This window comes from Agelaius tricolor, unplaced genomic scaffold (assembly GCF_023055355.1).
Source record: "Agelaius tricolor isolate 1412-34295 unplaced genomic scaffold, bAgeTri1.0.p SCAF_9, whole genome shotgun sequence".
Lineage (NCBI taxonomy): Eukaryota > Metazoa > Chordata > Aves > Passeriformes > Icteridae > Agelaius > Agelaius tricolor.
In genome coordinates this window covers 5,308,272-5,324,756 of record NW_027269269.1, presented here as the reverse complement: position 1 = coordinate 5,324,756, position 16,485 = coordinate 5,308,272, and the positions used below count along the sequence as shown (strand labels likewise).

Genomic DNA, 16,485 nt, shown 5'->3' with positions numbered 1-16,485 from the left:
AGTTTTAATTCAGTCTTCAGAAGGTAAACATTTTGAAATTCTGATGATAATCACTTTAAATGAAAGCTGAAATTCCAGAGAAAAGCCTAGAAATGACATTTTGTTGGGGGATTTCTTTCCCCCCCCAGAACTGTATCTTCTGCTCCAGACCAAGATATGGAGCATGTAATTTAACATATGATGTTCATAGATGTATTTCTTTCAGAAAAATGTCTTGCTTACATTCTTGTTATAGGAGTTACTTATGCTACAAAAGATTGGGCAAAGATAACTTTGTTCCATGGTAGTTTATTTTCCAAAAAATACAGATTAAAAACTAGTGGAGTCTGAAACATGGGGATATGGATCTGTGTACTGCCAGAACTTAACAAAATAGTATTTTCTAGGTTCACTGATTACTACTGAGGAAGTTGTTTCTCTCATGACTTTGGACATTCACTGCTATACGGAATAGTTCTCTGGCTGCAGGCTGGTCTAGGAGCCAGTTCTAGGGTTTATCACTGAGGCTGGGCACATTATGCTTGTTAAAGCTTTAGAACAAAATAACTAATGAAAATTTTGGATCTAAATTTGCAGAGTTTGTCTCAAACATTGGTTTAGAAATTCTATGTTGTCTGTTAGTCTTTTTTTTTAATTGTAGTTTTTTTGTTTGAGGATAAGATTGCCAGCTTGCAGACTCAGTGCAAGTGAATTGAAATCTGCAAAACCTGTCACTAGATGTAGGATGGGAACATCCTGAAATTTGTTCATGTTCTGAAGCTTTGTAGAAATGGAGAGTGGTACCATCAAACAGGATTTTTTACATTAAATCTGAAATTAAAATATCTTCTCTGGTCATTCCCAGAGAAAAATGATTTTATGATGATACTGTGAATACTATTCTGTACATACATACGTGTCTCTTGATTTACTTTTATGTTTGGGTTTTTTGTCTTGAAGATTCTTGGATATCCCAGTCAGCTTCCTTTCCTAGGAATCAGAAGCAACCAGGTGTGGATTCCTTGTCACCTGTAGCATCCCTTCCTAAGCAAATTTTCCAGCCTTCTCCCCAGCAACAGCCTTCTAAGCAGGTTAAAGTCACGTGTGCAAACTGCAAAAAGCCTTTACAGAAGGGACAGACTGCGTATCAGCGGAAAGGATCAGCTCACCTTTTCTGCTCCACTACCTGCCTCTCTTCATTTTCACACAAACCCACTCCAAAGAAACTTTGTGTCATGTGCAGAAAGTGAGTTTTTATTTTGTTTCACTCTAGCACCTACATTCAGTACTATTAAGATTCTTAACACGTGCATGAGAATTGCTCCATTAATGGTATAAAAGCTGATTATATAAATGCTTTATATAGTGGTGCTTTAGTGTCTGGAAATGTTGAATTCTCTGTGTCTAACAAAATAATGCCAGCTTTTGAATTCAGAGTATGGGACATTATTTTATTGAAAGCCAAGACACTAAAAATAGCTGATTTTTTTTTTTTAAGGTAAGGTGTCCAAGTTGTGCCATACTTTGTGACAGGATATACTTCATATATGAAGTGCTTTCTGAAAAAAGTGGACCATGTGTTGTGTAGAAAGCACTCATTTTGATAGATGAAGATGTAAAATAAAGAGATTTAAAAGAATGACAAAGTCATACTTGCAAGAAGCTGGAAGAAACTTGGGAGTTCTTCCACTCTTGGTCATAGGGGGATAGGAAAAGCCTTAGGTTTTCCCCATAAGTGGTTGGTATAGAGGGAGTAAAAAGCATAGCTAGAAGTGGCTTATTTTAAATTACTGGGGAGGTTTGACTTGCAGTTTTTCCTAATTTGCCAGACTTGAAATTGCCAAAGAGAAGCCTTCTGTAATTGTGTTGTTGTAGTGTTAAGTATATAGACTGGCTGTACTCTTACTTTCAGTGTACTGTTAAATGAGCTTTTTGCACTTTTTCATATTCTCAGTCTGCTACATGCTGCAGTGACACTGGTTAAAGGATGAATTTTTGCTGAACTAAAAGGCTTGCAATAAGGATGCCTTTGCTAGTGTGTGCTCCTGAGAGCTCAATCACAGATTTAAGCTAGTAAAAAAATCTTTTACATTACTGTCCAGTGTGCTGGATTAATGGCTACTATTGGGATGCAAGCTATTGGTCTTTTTTTCCTTGGCACTCAGTAAAAATAAGCTATAGAAAACATTGATATCCTGCATACTCATACATGGTACCCCGAAAACCTAGAAAATGTAAGATATTCTAGGTTTTTTAAAAAAAATATGTGTTAAAAGCTCAAATTCTCTGAGCCCTTCCCTCTACAGGGCTAGTTAAAAATAATGCTTCTTTCTATTGCCTTGTTATGTGTTTATACACTATTATATTTTTTTAGACATAATCTGGTGACTGCCATATTCAGCTTGCTGCATGATCTGTAAAGATGAAGATTACACAAATCTTCTCTGTCTGAAATCATGGCTAAACCCATGCTCCTTTGCCACTTTGGAGATAATTAAGCTGTGTATTGCAAGAGGCTATGTACAAAACTGCCCTAAATGAAAAGGCTTTATTTTTGAATGATGAGGAAAACACCTTATTTCTAGCTTTTGAGATTAAAGAAAATCTTTCTGAAGTCACCTTTGACAGTTTTTGAAGTGATGTTAGTCTTAGTATGTGCACTAAATTGTTCCTCTGTGGCACTGTTCCTCTGTATAACCCAATAGGAAAAGTCAGAATTCTTAGGTATTTTATTATAAATCCCTTTTGTTGTATTCCTCTGAAGTCTTCTGCAACTACATAAATAGCAAGCTCCCCAGGGCAGAAGCTCTGCCTTTGTTTTGCAGAACAGGAATGATGGCACTCCCTGACACAAATCTTAGTTCTCCAAAGGGTAAGCCAAACTCTGCTGACTTCCCCTTGATGGAAGAAGGCAAGCTTGCAAGTGTTGGTATCAGGGCTGTACAAGTGAATTTTCAAGGAAGTATCTAGGGAAACATACCTCTTCGCTGTTTTTCCAGTGGTTTTTACTCATCTTGGTTTTAAAACTTACAGGTATGAGTATGTGGGGTATGTGTTTTCCAACTGGTGATCCAGATGTGCACAATAATTGTTCTTATATATTCTACCCAGTAGCATTTCCTATATGTCAATAATAGGTTTTAGATTTTTGTGGGTTTTTTACTTAAAAGGCAAAGGAGGAGGCTTTTATTTCCTCTCCTTACTTCTTGTAATATATGGTGTGTATTAGTTTGGGACAGTAAAAGTCTGTCTGGTTAGAACAAGGTTTGTTCAATTTCAAGTTACTTTTATTGAGGGTTGGTTTTCTGGTTTAAGGTGTTAAATTGGCACAATTCCATGGACAGCTGCATGACCTGCTCAGATGCTTTGGAACTTTTTAAAGGAATGATGGAATTAACTTTTGTAAATTTTGGATGATAGAACTTCTAGGCATGTTTGTGGTAGAGTTCTAAGCTCTTTGGTTGTTTACAAGTTTAAAAATATGAAAAAACAAGTTTCTCTCTTCCTCTCATCATGTCCTGAGATAAATACTGAAAATACCTACAAATAAAATTTCTTGCTTTTTATTATAAATCTGAATTTTTTGTATGAAACTTACATACAGCTTTTTTGTAAAAGGAAAAGCCATTGTAAAATGGCTAGCTCAAATTTGCTGTGTTAGTTTTTTGGAAAACACTGAGTTTGCCATAACTACATCTAATGGTGCATTGATACTACTTAGTTCTAGAATAATTAATGGGAAAAAATAACTCAAAGCTAAAGAAAAACATAGGGGTTTACACAGTATAGACTTAGTAGTTGTAAAAATATTATCAAACTTGGTATTCATTTTGTGGCTAACAACTGTACACTAAAAAAACTGTTTTGAAATGTAAACCTTGAAAGGAAGAATGAATCTTACAACATGTGAAGTGTTCCTGTTTATAGAAGTAAAAACATAAGCATGTGGTTTTGCTTTTGTTTTTGTATTTCAGAGATATAACAACCATGAAAGGTACCATTGTTGCTCAAGTAGATTCAAGTGAGTCTTTCCAGGAGTTTTGCAGTACATCATGTTTATCCTTCTATGAAGATAAACAGAATCCCTCAAAAGGAGCCTTGAATAAATCAAGATGCACGATCTGTGGTAAACTAACTGAGGTCTGGTTGACTGTTTTTTGTCTTTCTCAATAATGACATATTAATACCTTATATTCTGAAATACGAATACTGAAAATAAAAAAAGGTAAAATCTTCAGTATTTTGAGATACTAAAATATGAAGGTTTAATATTCACAAAGAACATCTGAAGGAAGAAAATATTCCAAGAGCTTGATATTTGTTTCAGAAACTTGAACTGCCTTTTGCTGATAATGTGTTCTATTAGGCATAGAATCTTGTAGTTATAACCCAGATCTCTAATATAAAAGAATTGCTGATGAGAAAATGTCAAGATCCACTGTATTACCTATTTTTTTTCTGTATGTTTTGAAAGGTAATGCAGATGGTTTTAGATATTTGTAGAGTATGTGTAATTTTAAATTCTCATGAATATATGTATTCTTGATGCCTTCTTGATCAGTGAGTTCAGCATAGTTCAGGCTACTGCTTTACACAGCATAATGTCTGGCCAATCCTCATATGCCAGGTTCTTCCATTTTATAAAACTTGCATAAATTGCCTGCTCTCATATGCAATTTCTACACCCGTCCCTCTGGTCTTTCCTTCTAGGCTAAAGTGTAGATGAGTCTAAGAGTGTTTTCCTAGTATGTTGGAGACAACAGAAACATCCCTTTCTGTTTGTATATTTCATGGTCATTTCAAGGTTTTAAATAGGGAGATGGTTATTTAAATGTAAGATTTCTAGCCAGTCTGTTAGTTTCAGGCAACTTTGTGCTTGTCTAGTGATAGAATACTTTTTTATTTTTATTTTTTAGATTCGTCACGAAGTTAGCTTTAAAAACATGACTCATAAGCTGTGCAGTGACCATTGCTTCAATAGATACAGGATGGCAAATGGTTTAATAATGAATTGCTGTGAGCATTGTGGGGAGTACTTGCCCAGTAAAGGAGCTGGAAACAATGTCCTTACTATTGATGGTCAGCAGAAAAGATTCTGCTGTCAGAACTGCGTTGGTGAATACAAGCAGGTAATGTCTTCTTTACCTATAAATTAAAGTTAAATAAGCATTAATCGTTCTTAAGTTTATCCTGGTACTAATAGCATGGGTTTACTTCTCCTAAGAAGACATAAATAACAAAGACTTACAAAAATGAAATTAATGCCAGTGAGAAGAAACTATCTGCAGTGGACCTTTTACTACTATATCTTTCTGATGTTGCTGTAATAGTGATACATATTTGTTCTTAATGAAAGTACAATTGAAATTAAATGTTGTTAATAATTTCAGGTTTCTTCTGTTGGTGGTATCTGAAGTATATTAATAGCAAGCACACCACACAGGCTTTACTGGTCCTTAAGTTATGGGGTTTTTTATATAAAAACTCACTTGGATGCAGTTTTGAAACATTAAAAAATATGCAGAGCATAACAGATTGGTCATTGCTCTGAGAAGACACTAACTGGTTACAGTTTGGCTGTGTACTTGCACTATGTCTCATCTCCATTGTACAGGATTCAGAAAATTATTGTCATCCTTCCATGTGTCAAATTTTATGCTTTCATTTTATTTATTTGGTTTGTTTTTCATTTATTTTTAAGACTGTTAAGATAGCAGTAATTGTGTTTAAGTATAATGCCAAATCAAGAAGTCTGATGCTGATGTCTTTTATATTTTGCAGAGCCAGCTTAGCTCTGAGCTGCTGCTAATGCTGGCTAGAAGGTTTAAATGTTAATCACAGTATTTATAGTATAATAGGATAGCTCTGAAATATTAAATATTTCAGTGGAGGAAATAGAATATGGGGATTTTGGGGGTGTTATTTTTTGGGTTCTTTTGCTTGGTATGTTCTGCTTTGGAGTTACAGGGGAAGTGTTCTGACAGGGCTCTTTTGCTAGAAAATTTATGTTTCTGATTTTGAAATGCACACTTGAATATGTGAGTGGCCACTGTGCTGCACATTGCTCAGGCTCATTCTTAATCTCTTCCCATTTTTAAGAAACCAGTGGTCCAAGAGAAGAGGCATTGCAGTGCTGTGTTGTAAAGTTCGTTAATGTTGCATCATGTGTGCTTGTATTTTCTCACTGGACACTGAGCTCTGGTGCTTTTGGGGATGGCTTTTCCTGTGTATGTGCTGTATTGAGAAGAGCAAAGCTGGAAATGTGTAAACAGCCTCATTGGAAACATAACATAAGCGTTATTTTTTTGCCACAGCTGTACCAAAAGGGACAGGATAGGTTTGCAAGCTACTAAAACCATAGGCATGCCCAGAAGCCATGGAAAGACTTGAAGAAACGTTGAATACTGTCTCTTGAAGAAACAAAAATGCAGGAGATTAACCTTGAACGTGAAACATTCCCCCACAACCAGTATAACGTACACTGCACATGGAATTATGAAATGAATATGGAATTTTGAGGTTAAATGATTAATTTGTACTTTAATGACAGAATATACTGTATTTGTTCACAAATCCTTGTATTGTGTGTTTAGATATGTATTTGAGAATGAGAAGAATATGGGTAGCAGGTTGTATGTTCTAGTTTAATTTGGGGAGGAGGAGTAGTTTGCAGTACCAGGGATCTTCACGAGTAGTGTCAAGTTGGTGCATTATTGTGAGAACCTTTAAAGTTGAGACACGTTGTTTTGGTTCATTCACTTCTGACAGCAGATTTTATGCAAGCAAGTTCTTAATTCGTTTATCAAAATAAGTGATACTGTGCCACTATAATAGGCTGTGAGAACGTTAATTTGAGTGCTCTTGTGCATCTCTTTTGGAATGGTGATTAAGTGTAATTCTTAACTGGTAGATTTCAAATATTCACAGAGTGTGAGGAGTTTAGAGTATTATTAAGGGAAGCTCTTATGGGAAAATCCCGTATGACCAACCAGGTGCCTTTCTGTTATGAAGTAATTACACCAGTGGATAAGGGAAAGACTATAGATATTGTTTATCTGGACTTTTGTAAAGCCTTTGACATGGTTCCCCACAATATTCTCCTCTCCAGACTGGAAAGTGGTGGATTCAACAGGTGGACCATTAGGTGGATTAGGAATTGGTTGGATGGTTGCATCCAGAGGGTAGTGGTCAATGATTTGGAGTCCTGCTAAACACTGGTGACAAGTGGTGTCCCTCAGGGGTCCATATTTGGACAGGTGTTATTTCATTAAGGAGTAGACAAAGGCACTACATCTACAGCAAGTGCATCTACAGCAAGTTTGCAAATGACACCGAGCTGAGGGTGCAGTGACACACCTGAATGACAGGATGCCATCCAGAGGGACTGGACAAGCTTCAAGTGAGTCCATGGGAATCTCAGCCAAAGGCTTCACAGGAGTCCAGATAAAGGACAAACACCAAGTACAAGGTGCTGCACCTGGGTTGGGCATCCCCCCATGTCAACACAGGCTGGGGATGAACAGATGGAGGGCAGCCCTGCTGAGAAGGACTTGGGGGTGCTGATGGATGAGAGGCTGGCCATGAGCTGTCAGTGTGCTCCCACAGCCCAGAGAGCCAAACGTGTCCTGGGCTGCATCCAATGGTGGGCAGCAGGGCCAGGGAGGGGATTCTGCCCCTCTGCTCTGCTCAGAGCCCACCTGCAGGGCTGCACCAGCTCTGGGGCACCAGCACAGGGAGGACAGGGACCTGCTGGAGTTGGTACGGAGGAGGGGCACTGGGATGATGAGAGGGAGGGAGAGCCTCTCCTGTGAGGAAGAGCTGAGGGAGTTGGGGTTGTTCAGTCTGGAAAAGAGAAGGCTTCAGGGTGACCTAATGGTGAGCTTCCAGTAGCTGAAGGGAACTTGGAGGAATGATGGAACAAGACTATTTACAAGAGCACATAGTGATGGGATAAGGGAAAATGGGTTTAGATTTAAAGAGAGTAGGTTTAGATTAGATATTAGGGAAAAAAAAATTTACTGTAAATGTACTGAGGCACTGGAACAGGTTGCCTAGGGAAACTGTGGATGTTCTATCCTTGGGAGTATCCAAGGCCAGGTGGAATGGGGCCCTGAGCAGCCTGGTCCAGTGGAAGGTGTCCCTGACTGTGGCAGAGGGGATTGGAACTGGATGATCTTCCAACTCCCCCTAGACCATTCTGTCATTCTATGAGTATATGAAAGTCAAACTATACAAGTGGAAGTTCTTCTAGTATATGCTGTAGGTGTCTGAAGTTGCTCAGGACACAAATACTTGAGAATATTTAGTTGATATAATATTTAGGTTTGAAGTTTGTTTAGGTTTTTTTTTGCTGAGTATGTTCAAGGAGTTGTTTTTTTAGAAAAGTTTAAAAAAGACTAGAAAATTTCACTGACAACCCACTGGGCAGCAGTTGGTAAATTATGGGTTGTTTCATTCAGTTATAACAGTGTTTCCTTAGAAATTAGTAGACCTTGCTTTAAAGGAGAACTGCTGAAGGAGAGATTTTGGGAGAGTCATTATTGCATACTGAAATAAACTTCATGAAAGAAATAATACAGAATAAGTTAATGTCATTTGATTCCAGCATTGTGTTGTATTATTGTGTGTCACATAAGAGTTATAGCAAATGTTTTCTTACAAACAGCTGTAAAATAAATAGGTCTTGCTGGTATGAGCTTTGTATTAAGCAGTTTATATTGTAAATGTCATACACCTATCAATATTGCGATATATTTGTAGTAGTAATAAATGAAAACTCCTTATTACTTGTACCTATCTATATACTTAATCACAATTTAAAAAAATAAATATTACACTGATTTGAACACATAATTTTTCAATAACTCATCATGGACTTTTTTTCTTCTTTTCTTGGAATGAAAAAATTAAACTTGTGGGCAATAAAGATTATAGTGGCTCTCAGAATAACAAGTAATTGGATTACTGCAGGTGATCCATTTGCTGAAAAGTGTGTCTTTCCTCTGCTTTAGACTGTTCCTGGCAGTAAGAAAAAATTCTATTCCTGGGATGGAGAGTAGGTTTTTTCTCAAATGTCCTAAGTCACCTTTCAAGGTGATGGATGCATTTATCTTCCTATGTACCAGTTTCAGAACCTGGTTTAAAAATGATACATACATAATCTTTAATATTGCATTATGAGTCTTGATTTTCTGAGAGGTCATTGTTGTTTTTTCTTTCCTAAAATTTAAATTTTAGGAAAGAAAAAACAATTTAAAAAAACTTAAATTTTCCTAAAATTTAATCTTGGGGTCTCTTTTAGTATTAAAAAATTATGGATTACAAATAATAATTTCTAAAATTATTTTAAAATAATAAATAGGCATAACTAATGCTCACTGTAGTTACATGCAAGAGCAAGTTAATTTCTCTGTGATACAAAAGCCATGTTGAAGGAAGCTAAGTGCAAGTCAAAAAAGATAAAACAATGATAAAGTAATTTCTCAAAAAAAGGTGTGACAATCTAGATAAAATGTGAAAACAAAGCCCTCATTGGAAGTATTTAAATTTTTTAAAACCTGAAGATGACAATTACTGCTAGATTGTACACTCTGACTGTTGCACTGAGGTTCAGACTCTTCACATGTAGAGGGTCAAGAGGAACTCTAATAATGACCCTAAACAAAATGGAAAAAACCCCAAACAAACCACATTAGAAGAGAATGAAATTATATCTGAACCGGAACTCACTAAAATGGTCTGTTATTGTACAGATACTGAAATACCTTATTTCTTTGAGCAGATATTTTCTATAGTTAAAATGAAAGTATAAGCATTTAGAAAATTACTGTAATGATTTATTTGAAAATGATCTGTGTGGTAAATTGGAAGTGACCTCAAATATGCCTGTCATAAAGATGTTAACCTCATGCAGCACATACCCAGGTTGCTTCAGTATTTTTGTTTCTGCTACTATTGCATGTTTTCTGTCTCCACAAAATTAGTTAACTTCCTTTCCAATGTAATTCCCATTTTGTGTCCTCGTTTGCTGGATTTTGGTACAGGCTTGACAGCCTTGTTTTAAGAAACAAGTGGACTGTTTCTGGGAATTTGTGATTTAGTTTGTGCAGCCAACCATACCTTTTAATCTTGAGCTTTCCAACTAAGCTAGGGCAATGTCTGTGTCTGCTTTTAAAAATATTTTGCTTCCTTGCCTGATCAGTCCACGGTGCTCTCGATTCTACCAAGAAAGTATTTAATGCCTTCCTAGTTAAAAATGTTCCTTTACCGTGTCTACTTTGCTTCTGTAACTAAAATTATTCTTAGAATGTGACCTGGGATCTGCTTGCTTTGGGGGCTTCTTAAAGTGATGGTCTTTATCCATTGCCAAAAAGGAGGGGGAGGAGGGGAAGGTGGGTGGGAAAGCAGCTCTAGCTATTTCTTCATAGGCTTTTTGATAGCTCTGGACTGAAGTGAGACTTAATGAATGCAAGCCAAATGAGAGTTTTTCTAGTTGGAGAGGATGCTTGCAGTGCCTTTTCATTTAGTGAAAAATCTTTCAATATTGCATAAAAGTGCATTTGGTTACTTCTTGATTAGATGAAGACATACTACTGAACATGCTTCAAGAATAACAGGGCTATGCTGTGCCCCTAAGCTATTCACTTACAAGCAATAGAAAAAAAACACCCTAGGCATTTATGCTTCCTTGTTCAGTTTCTGCTCCTTGCCAAGGAACTGCTTTTGTGAAACTCTTTAAACTCATTTGTCTATTTTATCTCTGTGCAGGGTTTTAAGAGCCTTCACTGTATACAATAATACGCATGTCAGCTCTGCAGCTAACAATTAATTGCTTGCATAGAGTTTGTACTTAGGCTCATAAAGTGTCTTGTTATCTACTGGTTTAAATGCTGTGGTAGAATGTCCTGCCACTTAGCACTTCAGTGAAGCATCTAGGGTTTTCAACTTTGTCCTGTCCCATGCAGTGTCGAGTTTTTTTCTGTGCTTCTTTGCTGTTAAGACAGTGTCCTTCCTGTCTTCCTTTTTATCTTGATAGTACAATGAACTACAAAATCTGCCACTTCCTGTTGTTTTTACTGTTTTATAAACTCTTATATCCAAATGTCTGTTTCAAGAGTAAGTACTCTTGACAGAGTCAGTAATTGTTAGAGTTGAACAGCCCACTTACATTGAAATGTTAGAAATACTGACTTTTTTTTTTTTTTAATTTTGGTCACTTTTAAAGAGAAGTTCTGTGGTTTCAGCCAGACCAAACTGGTTTAATAGTGGAGTTTCTTCATCATATAGTAAACCACTTCTGTTAGGTTCATATAATACTCAGTTTGGTATTAAGTAATCTCTCATCATACTGTTGTCTCCTACTGTGCACACTTCTACAAATGGAGATAGCTAGATGCTTTTTATCCCATCTAACATGGTTAAAAGACCAAAATCTTTATCAACCAAGGAATAATCATTTCTTCTTTCTTCCTGCTTAGTGATATGGGGAGGTTTTTTGAGACCTCTTGGTATTTATGACCCCAAGTGTCTTGCATCTCTTATGCAAACTGAGTCCTAGAAACTATCCTGTTCTGCCTTCTCTTTTACTGTTTATTCACTCCTGCTGTCTGGAACCATTTATTTTGCTATTTTTTCTTTAAAAGTCTTGTTTTCCAACTGTAGAATTTGCTGCTGTTCAGTAAAAATTGTGGCACTAGATTCCTTAGACATCTGAATATAGTTCATCATAACTGTTAAGAATACTATTATGTAGCTATTTTAGAAGATAAAAATAGATGGGTCCATCAGAAATGTTAAAATGGCTTTGTAGTTCTGAAGAAGGCTACATAGGCAGTCAAATGTGAGCTGTGATTTGTGTGGGAGCACAGGAGCTTCCTGGAAAGAGGAAGCAAGGAGGTTGCATGACTAGGTATCATAGTTATGATGGAGGTAACCACATCCATGCACTGGTGTACCTGGAGTAATTACCTGGATGAGGTTGGAGGAAAGAGAGAAAAGGCAGAACAGAATCAGCTGAAACATTCAGTTAGTGTAGAAGTAACTTGCTTTTTGAGGCAGGTGTTTTCAGCTCTGCCTTTCTCAGAGACAGGAAGACAAGTGTCTTGAGTGTGGGAACAAAACCTGCAAAAAGAGCACTGGCAGTTGGGGATGCCAGGGGAAAGTACTGGACAAGTTATCGATCTAGCTGTTGGCAGAGTTCAGCTGATGGAATGTAAACGTAACTCACTTGGTGTTCAAGGCCCACAAAAGCAATTGCTTCATCTTTTCCTCTGAGGACTTGGGCAAGTGCTTTTAAGGAAGAGTTTACACTTGTTACTCTTGGGGGAGGGATGATTTGGATGCAATATTTTAAGAAAAAATAAATTATACAATGTCTTCTTTCTTTGCTGGTACAGATTCTACTGATATCTGGTTTTTTTCTTAGACTTGCATGTTGCCTCAGGTTCCATCAGACCATCCTTTCAGATGAATCTGAAGTAGTTTAGCTGCTATTTTCTTGATCACCTTTCTGAGGGATCTCAGTTATCATAAAATTCCATGTAGCAAATGCATCTGCTTTTCTACTTACAGAAAATGCTGTTTTCTTTCTCCTTTTCTGTTTGAATACAGGTGTACTAAGTTTCTGTCCTGGAATTTCCTGGTGGTTTTTTTTAATTCTAATCTAAACCTCTTATTCTGTAAAGCTACCAGGGAGGTTTGCCTGGATTGAGAAGCATTTAACAATGTGTTTTTCCATGGAGTTTTGACTACAAAGGATTTTCTTTAACTGGAAGCAGATCTTAGGGCTGCTACATAGCATTGTGGCAATCAGCTGCTGTTCTGATATTTTCTGTTGACTGGCCCTTGCATGGGAGAAGCTGTAGCAAGAATGCTCTCTTACACCTTGGCATATCCTTCATCATGCTCTCTTAGCCTTGTCAAGGCAGACAAAGCAGATGATGCTGCTATTTTTCAGTCAAGAATAAAAGTGTCTAGCACAGATGCCTAGATTCAAGGCAGTAGTAGCGTTATTGAAGTACTGTTGCAGCCAGAGGATTGAAGAACAGAGGCTCTCATTAGTCCCAAGCAAGCAGAAATGAGGCTTCTAATATGCTGTGAACTTATGGTATTGGTCTAACATTTATTTTGGAGTTTGATCTTTATTCTTTGTAGGGTACATGCAGCAAGAGCTCTAGACTTGAGCTTACATGATCCTTTCAGTAAGATGTAAAGGAAGGTCAAGATTCCTTCTAAAGTCATAATTGCTGATAGTAGCAAGAATAAAAATTCCTCACAAACCTTTCAAGTGAATTTTTTTCCCAGGAATTAGTATTTTTGTTGAAACAATTCTTTTAGATCTGGAATATGCCACATTCATCTGCTTTGTCTTGCATTTGGATAGCTGCTTCTGTAGTTGCCCATTCGAGTCGAACACTGTCCTAGTGAATGGAAGGAATCATTGAAATACATCTACAACTCATGACTTGCAAGAGTTTTCATTGTTTAATGTCTGTTATCTCTCATGAGATACCTATCATGAAATAGACCTTCTGGAATTAAGTCTCTAAGGATATACGAGCAAGTCATGAAAGAATGAGTGAGTTTAGAATCAAATACAATGAGAAGAATTTTCAGACTTCTTCATCAGCCATAGACTTTATCCTTTGGAAGAGGTCAAACATGCAATAGGATCTAGCAAAAATTAGGTCATCTCAATGCAGAAACTAGGTGTAGTAGTGAAGGAGAGATGTAGTCAGGCTACTGTGCATCAGGCTTTTCCTCAGAGGGCACTGGGCCTTTATTAGCTTGAAATGTTGCTTCTGGATTAGCTTCGTTTATTTATACTTAGTAACTTAGATACAGTTTTCCTTACTAATTTGATTGTGTTTTAACTTAAATTTTTCTTGAAATCACAGTCCTCAAATGTGCATGTTTTCATAGGATGCTGTAGATGTGAAGTGGGAGGAAAATGCTTGATACTTTCTCTTGCAGATTGGTTTTGTGTTAGTTTCACCTTTGAAGGAAACTTGAAACTGAAGCTAGTTTGAATTTGCAGGTTTTGTCAAGAGGCAGGAGCACAAGATGAAGCTAAGACTTGATCTGAAATGGAAGCTAATTGCCCAGAAAACAGCTTTGGAGAAAAATACTTGGGCATCCCAGTGGAGAAGCTGAACTGGGGTTAGGAGTGTGCCCTTGAAGGAAAGATGGCCAGCTGGGTCCTGGGTTGTCTCATAAAATGCCTGACCTCTGGAGGTCATCTTGTCCACCCCCAGCTCAAACAGGGTCACCTGGAGCAGGTCCTTCAGGAACACATCCATTTAAGTTCTTTAGTGTCTCCAAGGATATTAGCAAGAGTACAGCCAGCAGGTTAGGGGAGGTGATCTTTTTGGGCCACCCCCCCCATCCTTCTGCTCTTGAGACTTCGTCTAGAGCATAGTGGGCAGTTTTGGATTTGACAGAATGAAAGGCATTGTCATGCTGGTGGAAGTTCAGTGGAGGGGTACCAAGATGCTTAGATGGCTGGAGAACTTGACTTAGTAGGACAGGCTTGGGAGATGTTACTTTGTTCAAGCCTGAGAAGCATAAAGGGGGATGAGTTATCTAATGGGAGGAGACAGAGGAAGACAAAGTTGAACTCTTAACAAGAGACACAACAAGGGGAAACTTACTTAGATAAAGAAAAAGGTGGTTTGTTTTTGTTTTTTTGTTGTGGGGTTTGTTTTCAGTTGGTTGGTTGGTTTTTGGTGGTGGGTTTTTTGGGGTTTTTTTTTTTTTGGTGTGTGTTTTGTTTTGTTTTTTCCTCTCCTGTAAGGATGGTGAAATCCTCCTGAGGGGTTTTGGGAGTGTTTGTCCTTGGAGATGCTCAGATTTGACCGGACAAGATCCTGAGCAAACACCTGGACCTGCTTTGAGCAGGAGGCTGCATTTCACCTCAGGAGGTCTCCTCCAGTATATATGATTCTGTGATTTTCTTCTGAAACAAAGAAGGAAGCAGTGATTTTTAAAATAAAGCCTCAGGAGTTTTGTGTTATTTGTTCCCTCTTTACTTAGTTACTAGTGAAAATTTTGGTATTTTGTTCTGGTTTTCCTCTGCTGGTGAAGATCTTTTTGCATCCTGCTGTGAAATATCAACAACAATGATACAATTTTAAGTTTTCCTTAATTTCTTTTCTAAACACCCACTTTTCCTTGAGGGTGGTTAAAATATTAAATTAAGTATGTACTGTGGTAAGAACTTGAGAAAGCTGTAATGGTACCGATTAGGGATTGAAACTCCTGCAGTGATGTAAGTGGGCATAAATGGAAGAGTAAGACCAGGGCAGGAACTTAGAATATTTTCCTCTGAGCATTCTCTTGGCTTCTGACTCTCTAGAGGTCAGGGCATCCCTTGAACTTCATGTGATGTTCCTGTATGCTATTTTTGGCAAATCTCTTTAATTAGTGCTTTTCCAGTCTCCTTGTGCACGTATGCAAACAGTTTTTCCATCCATGGCTCTTGTTGGTAAGAGGTTCTGCTGACCTGCTATTGGTCACATGAAGAAATGTCTCCTGTTTATTTTCAAATTTCTGTTGATATTCATGTGATTTTTTTGTAGTTTTTAATATTAGAAAATACACTGAGCAGTTGACCCATTGTGCCCCACATAAAACCAATTTTGGTTCTGTCATTATTCTCCTAAGCTATCTTGTTTCCAGGCCAAAAATCCTTACCTCATAAGAATGCTCTTTGACCCTCTGTATTTCCTCTCCTTAATTTTAGTGTATCTTCTCTTTGTCTATGGCAGCTAGAAAGATGCTTTGAGAGAAAGGATTCTCAAATGTTACTTTTTCTGCAGAATGAAGTTAATACTGCAGATTCTTAAGAGATGAAAGAGATTATGTTGGGAAGAATTTGAGAGTAGAAATGTAAGTTAGCTAAGAAATTTGATAGTCTCATCTGGAAATTTCACACTTATGAACAAAATAAAAATTCTTGGTTTGCATTATGGGTATTCAAAAACATTAGAGATATAGTGAGGCTCTCTGTTGATGTTGTCAGTGGAGGAAGTTGTTGGGTTAGATTCTCTCAAAAATAAATGTTTGAGACACATGTATAGCACTGATTGAATACTTTCAGGTATGCATTATTCTTTCTTTAATAATAGTGTGGTACTCCCTGGGTTTTTTAAAATTATTTTAATGCTCAAACTTGGAAGTTTAGGGAGTGCTGGAAGGATAATAAAAATGCAAGAAAAATGTTTCACTTGAGGGAGATGCCGATTACAATGTTTTGTGAGCAATACATTTAAAGAAGGGTTAGACCTTCTAATTTTCTTTTTTTCCACCATGCCCTGTCTTCTTCACTTGTGTAACAATATGTTTAAATTTCTAATAATGTTGAAATGCTCAAATATTCTTTTTAGTTGTTATTACAAGAATAAAATGAGAGCTTTGTTATTACAGTTTTGCTCTTACCCACAGAATCTTCTGCATAGTTGGCATGTTTTTTGGAAACTCTTAGTCTTTGTAGTCTTGATAAACTAGATC

At 37.2% G+C, this 16,485-nt stretch overlaps 1 protein-coding gene across 8 annotated transcripts in view; it reads left to right on the top strand.

Moving 5' to 3' along the window:
- ZMYM2 (zinc finger MYM-type containing 2) overlaps positions 1-16,485 on the top strand; it is an 87,340-nt gene that overhangs the window by 24,781 nt on the left and 46,074 nt on the right. For all 8 annotated transcript variants that reach the window (XM_071434112.1, XM_071434111.1, XM_071434110.1 and 5 more), the window contains 3 exons: positions 940-1,225; positions 3,954-4,119; positions 4,896-5,108. In XM_071434112.1, the coding sequence (XP_071290213.1) occupies positions 940-1,225; positions 3,954-4,119; positions 4,896-5,108 (665 nt within the window). The remainder of the gene's footprint in view (positions 1-939; positions 1,226-3,953; positions 4,120-4,895; positions 5,109-16,485) is intronic.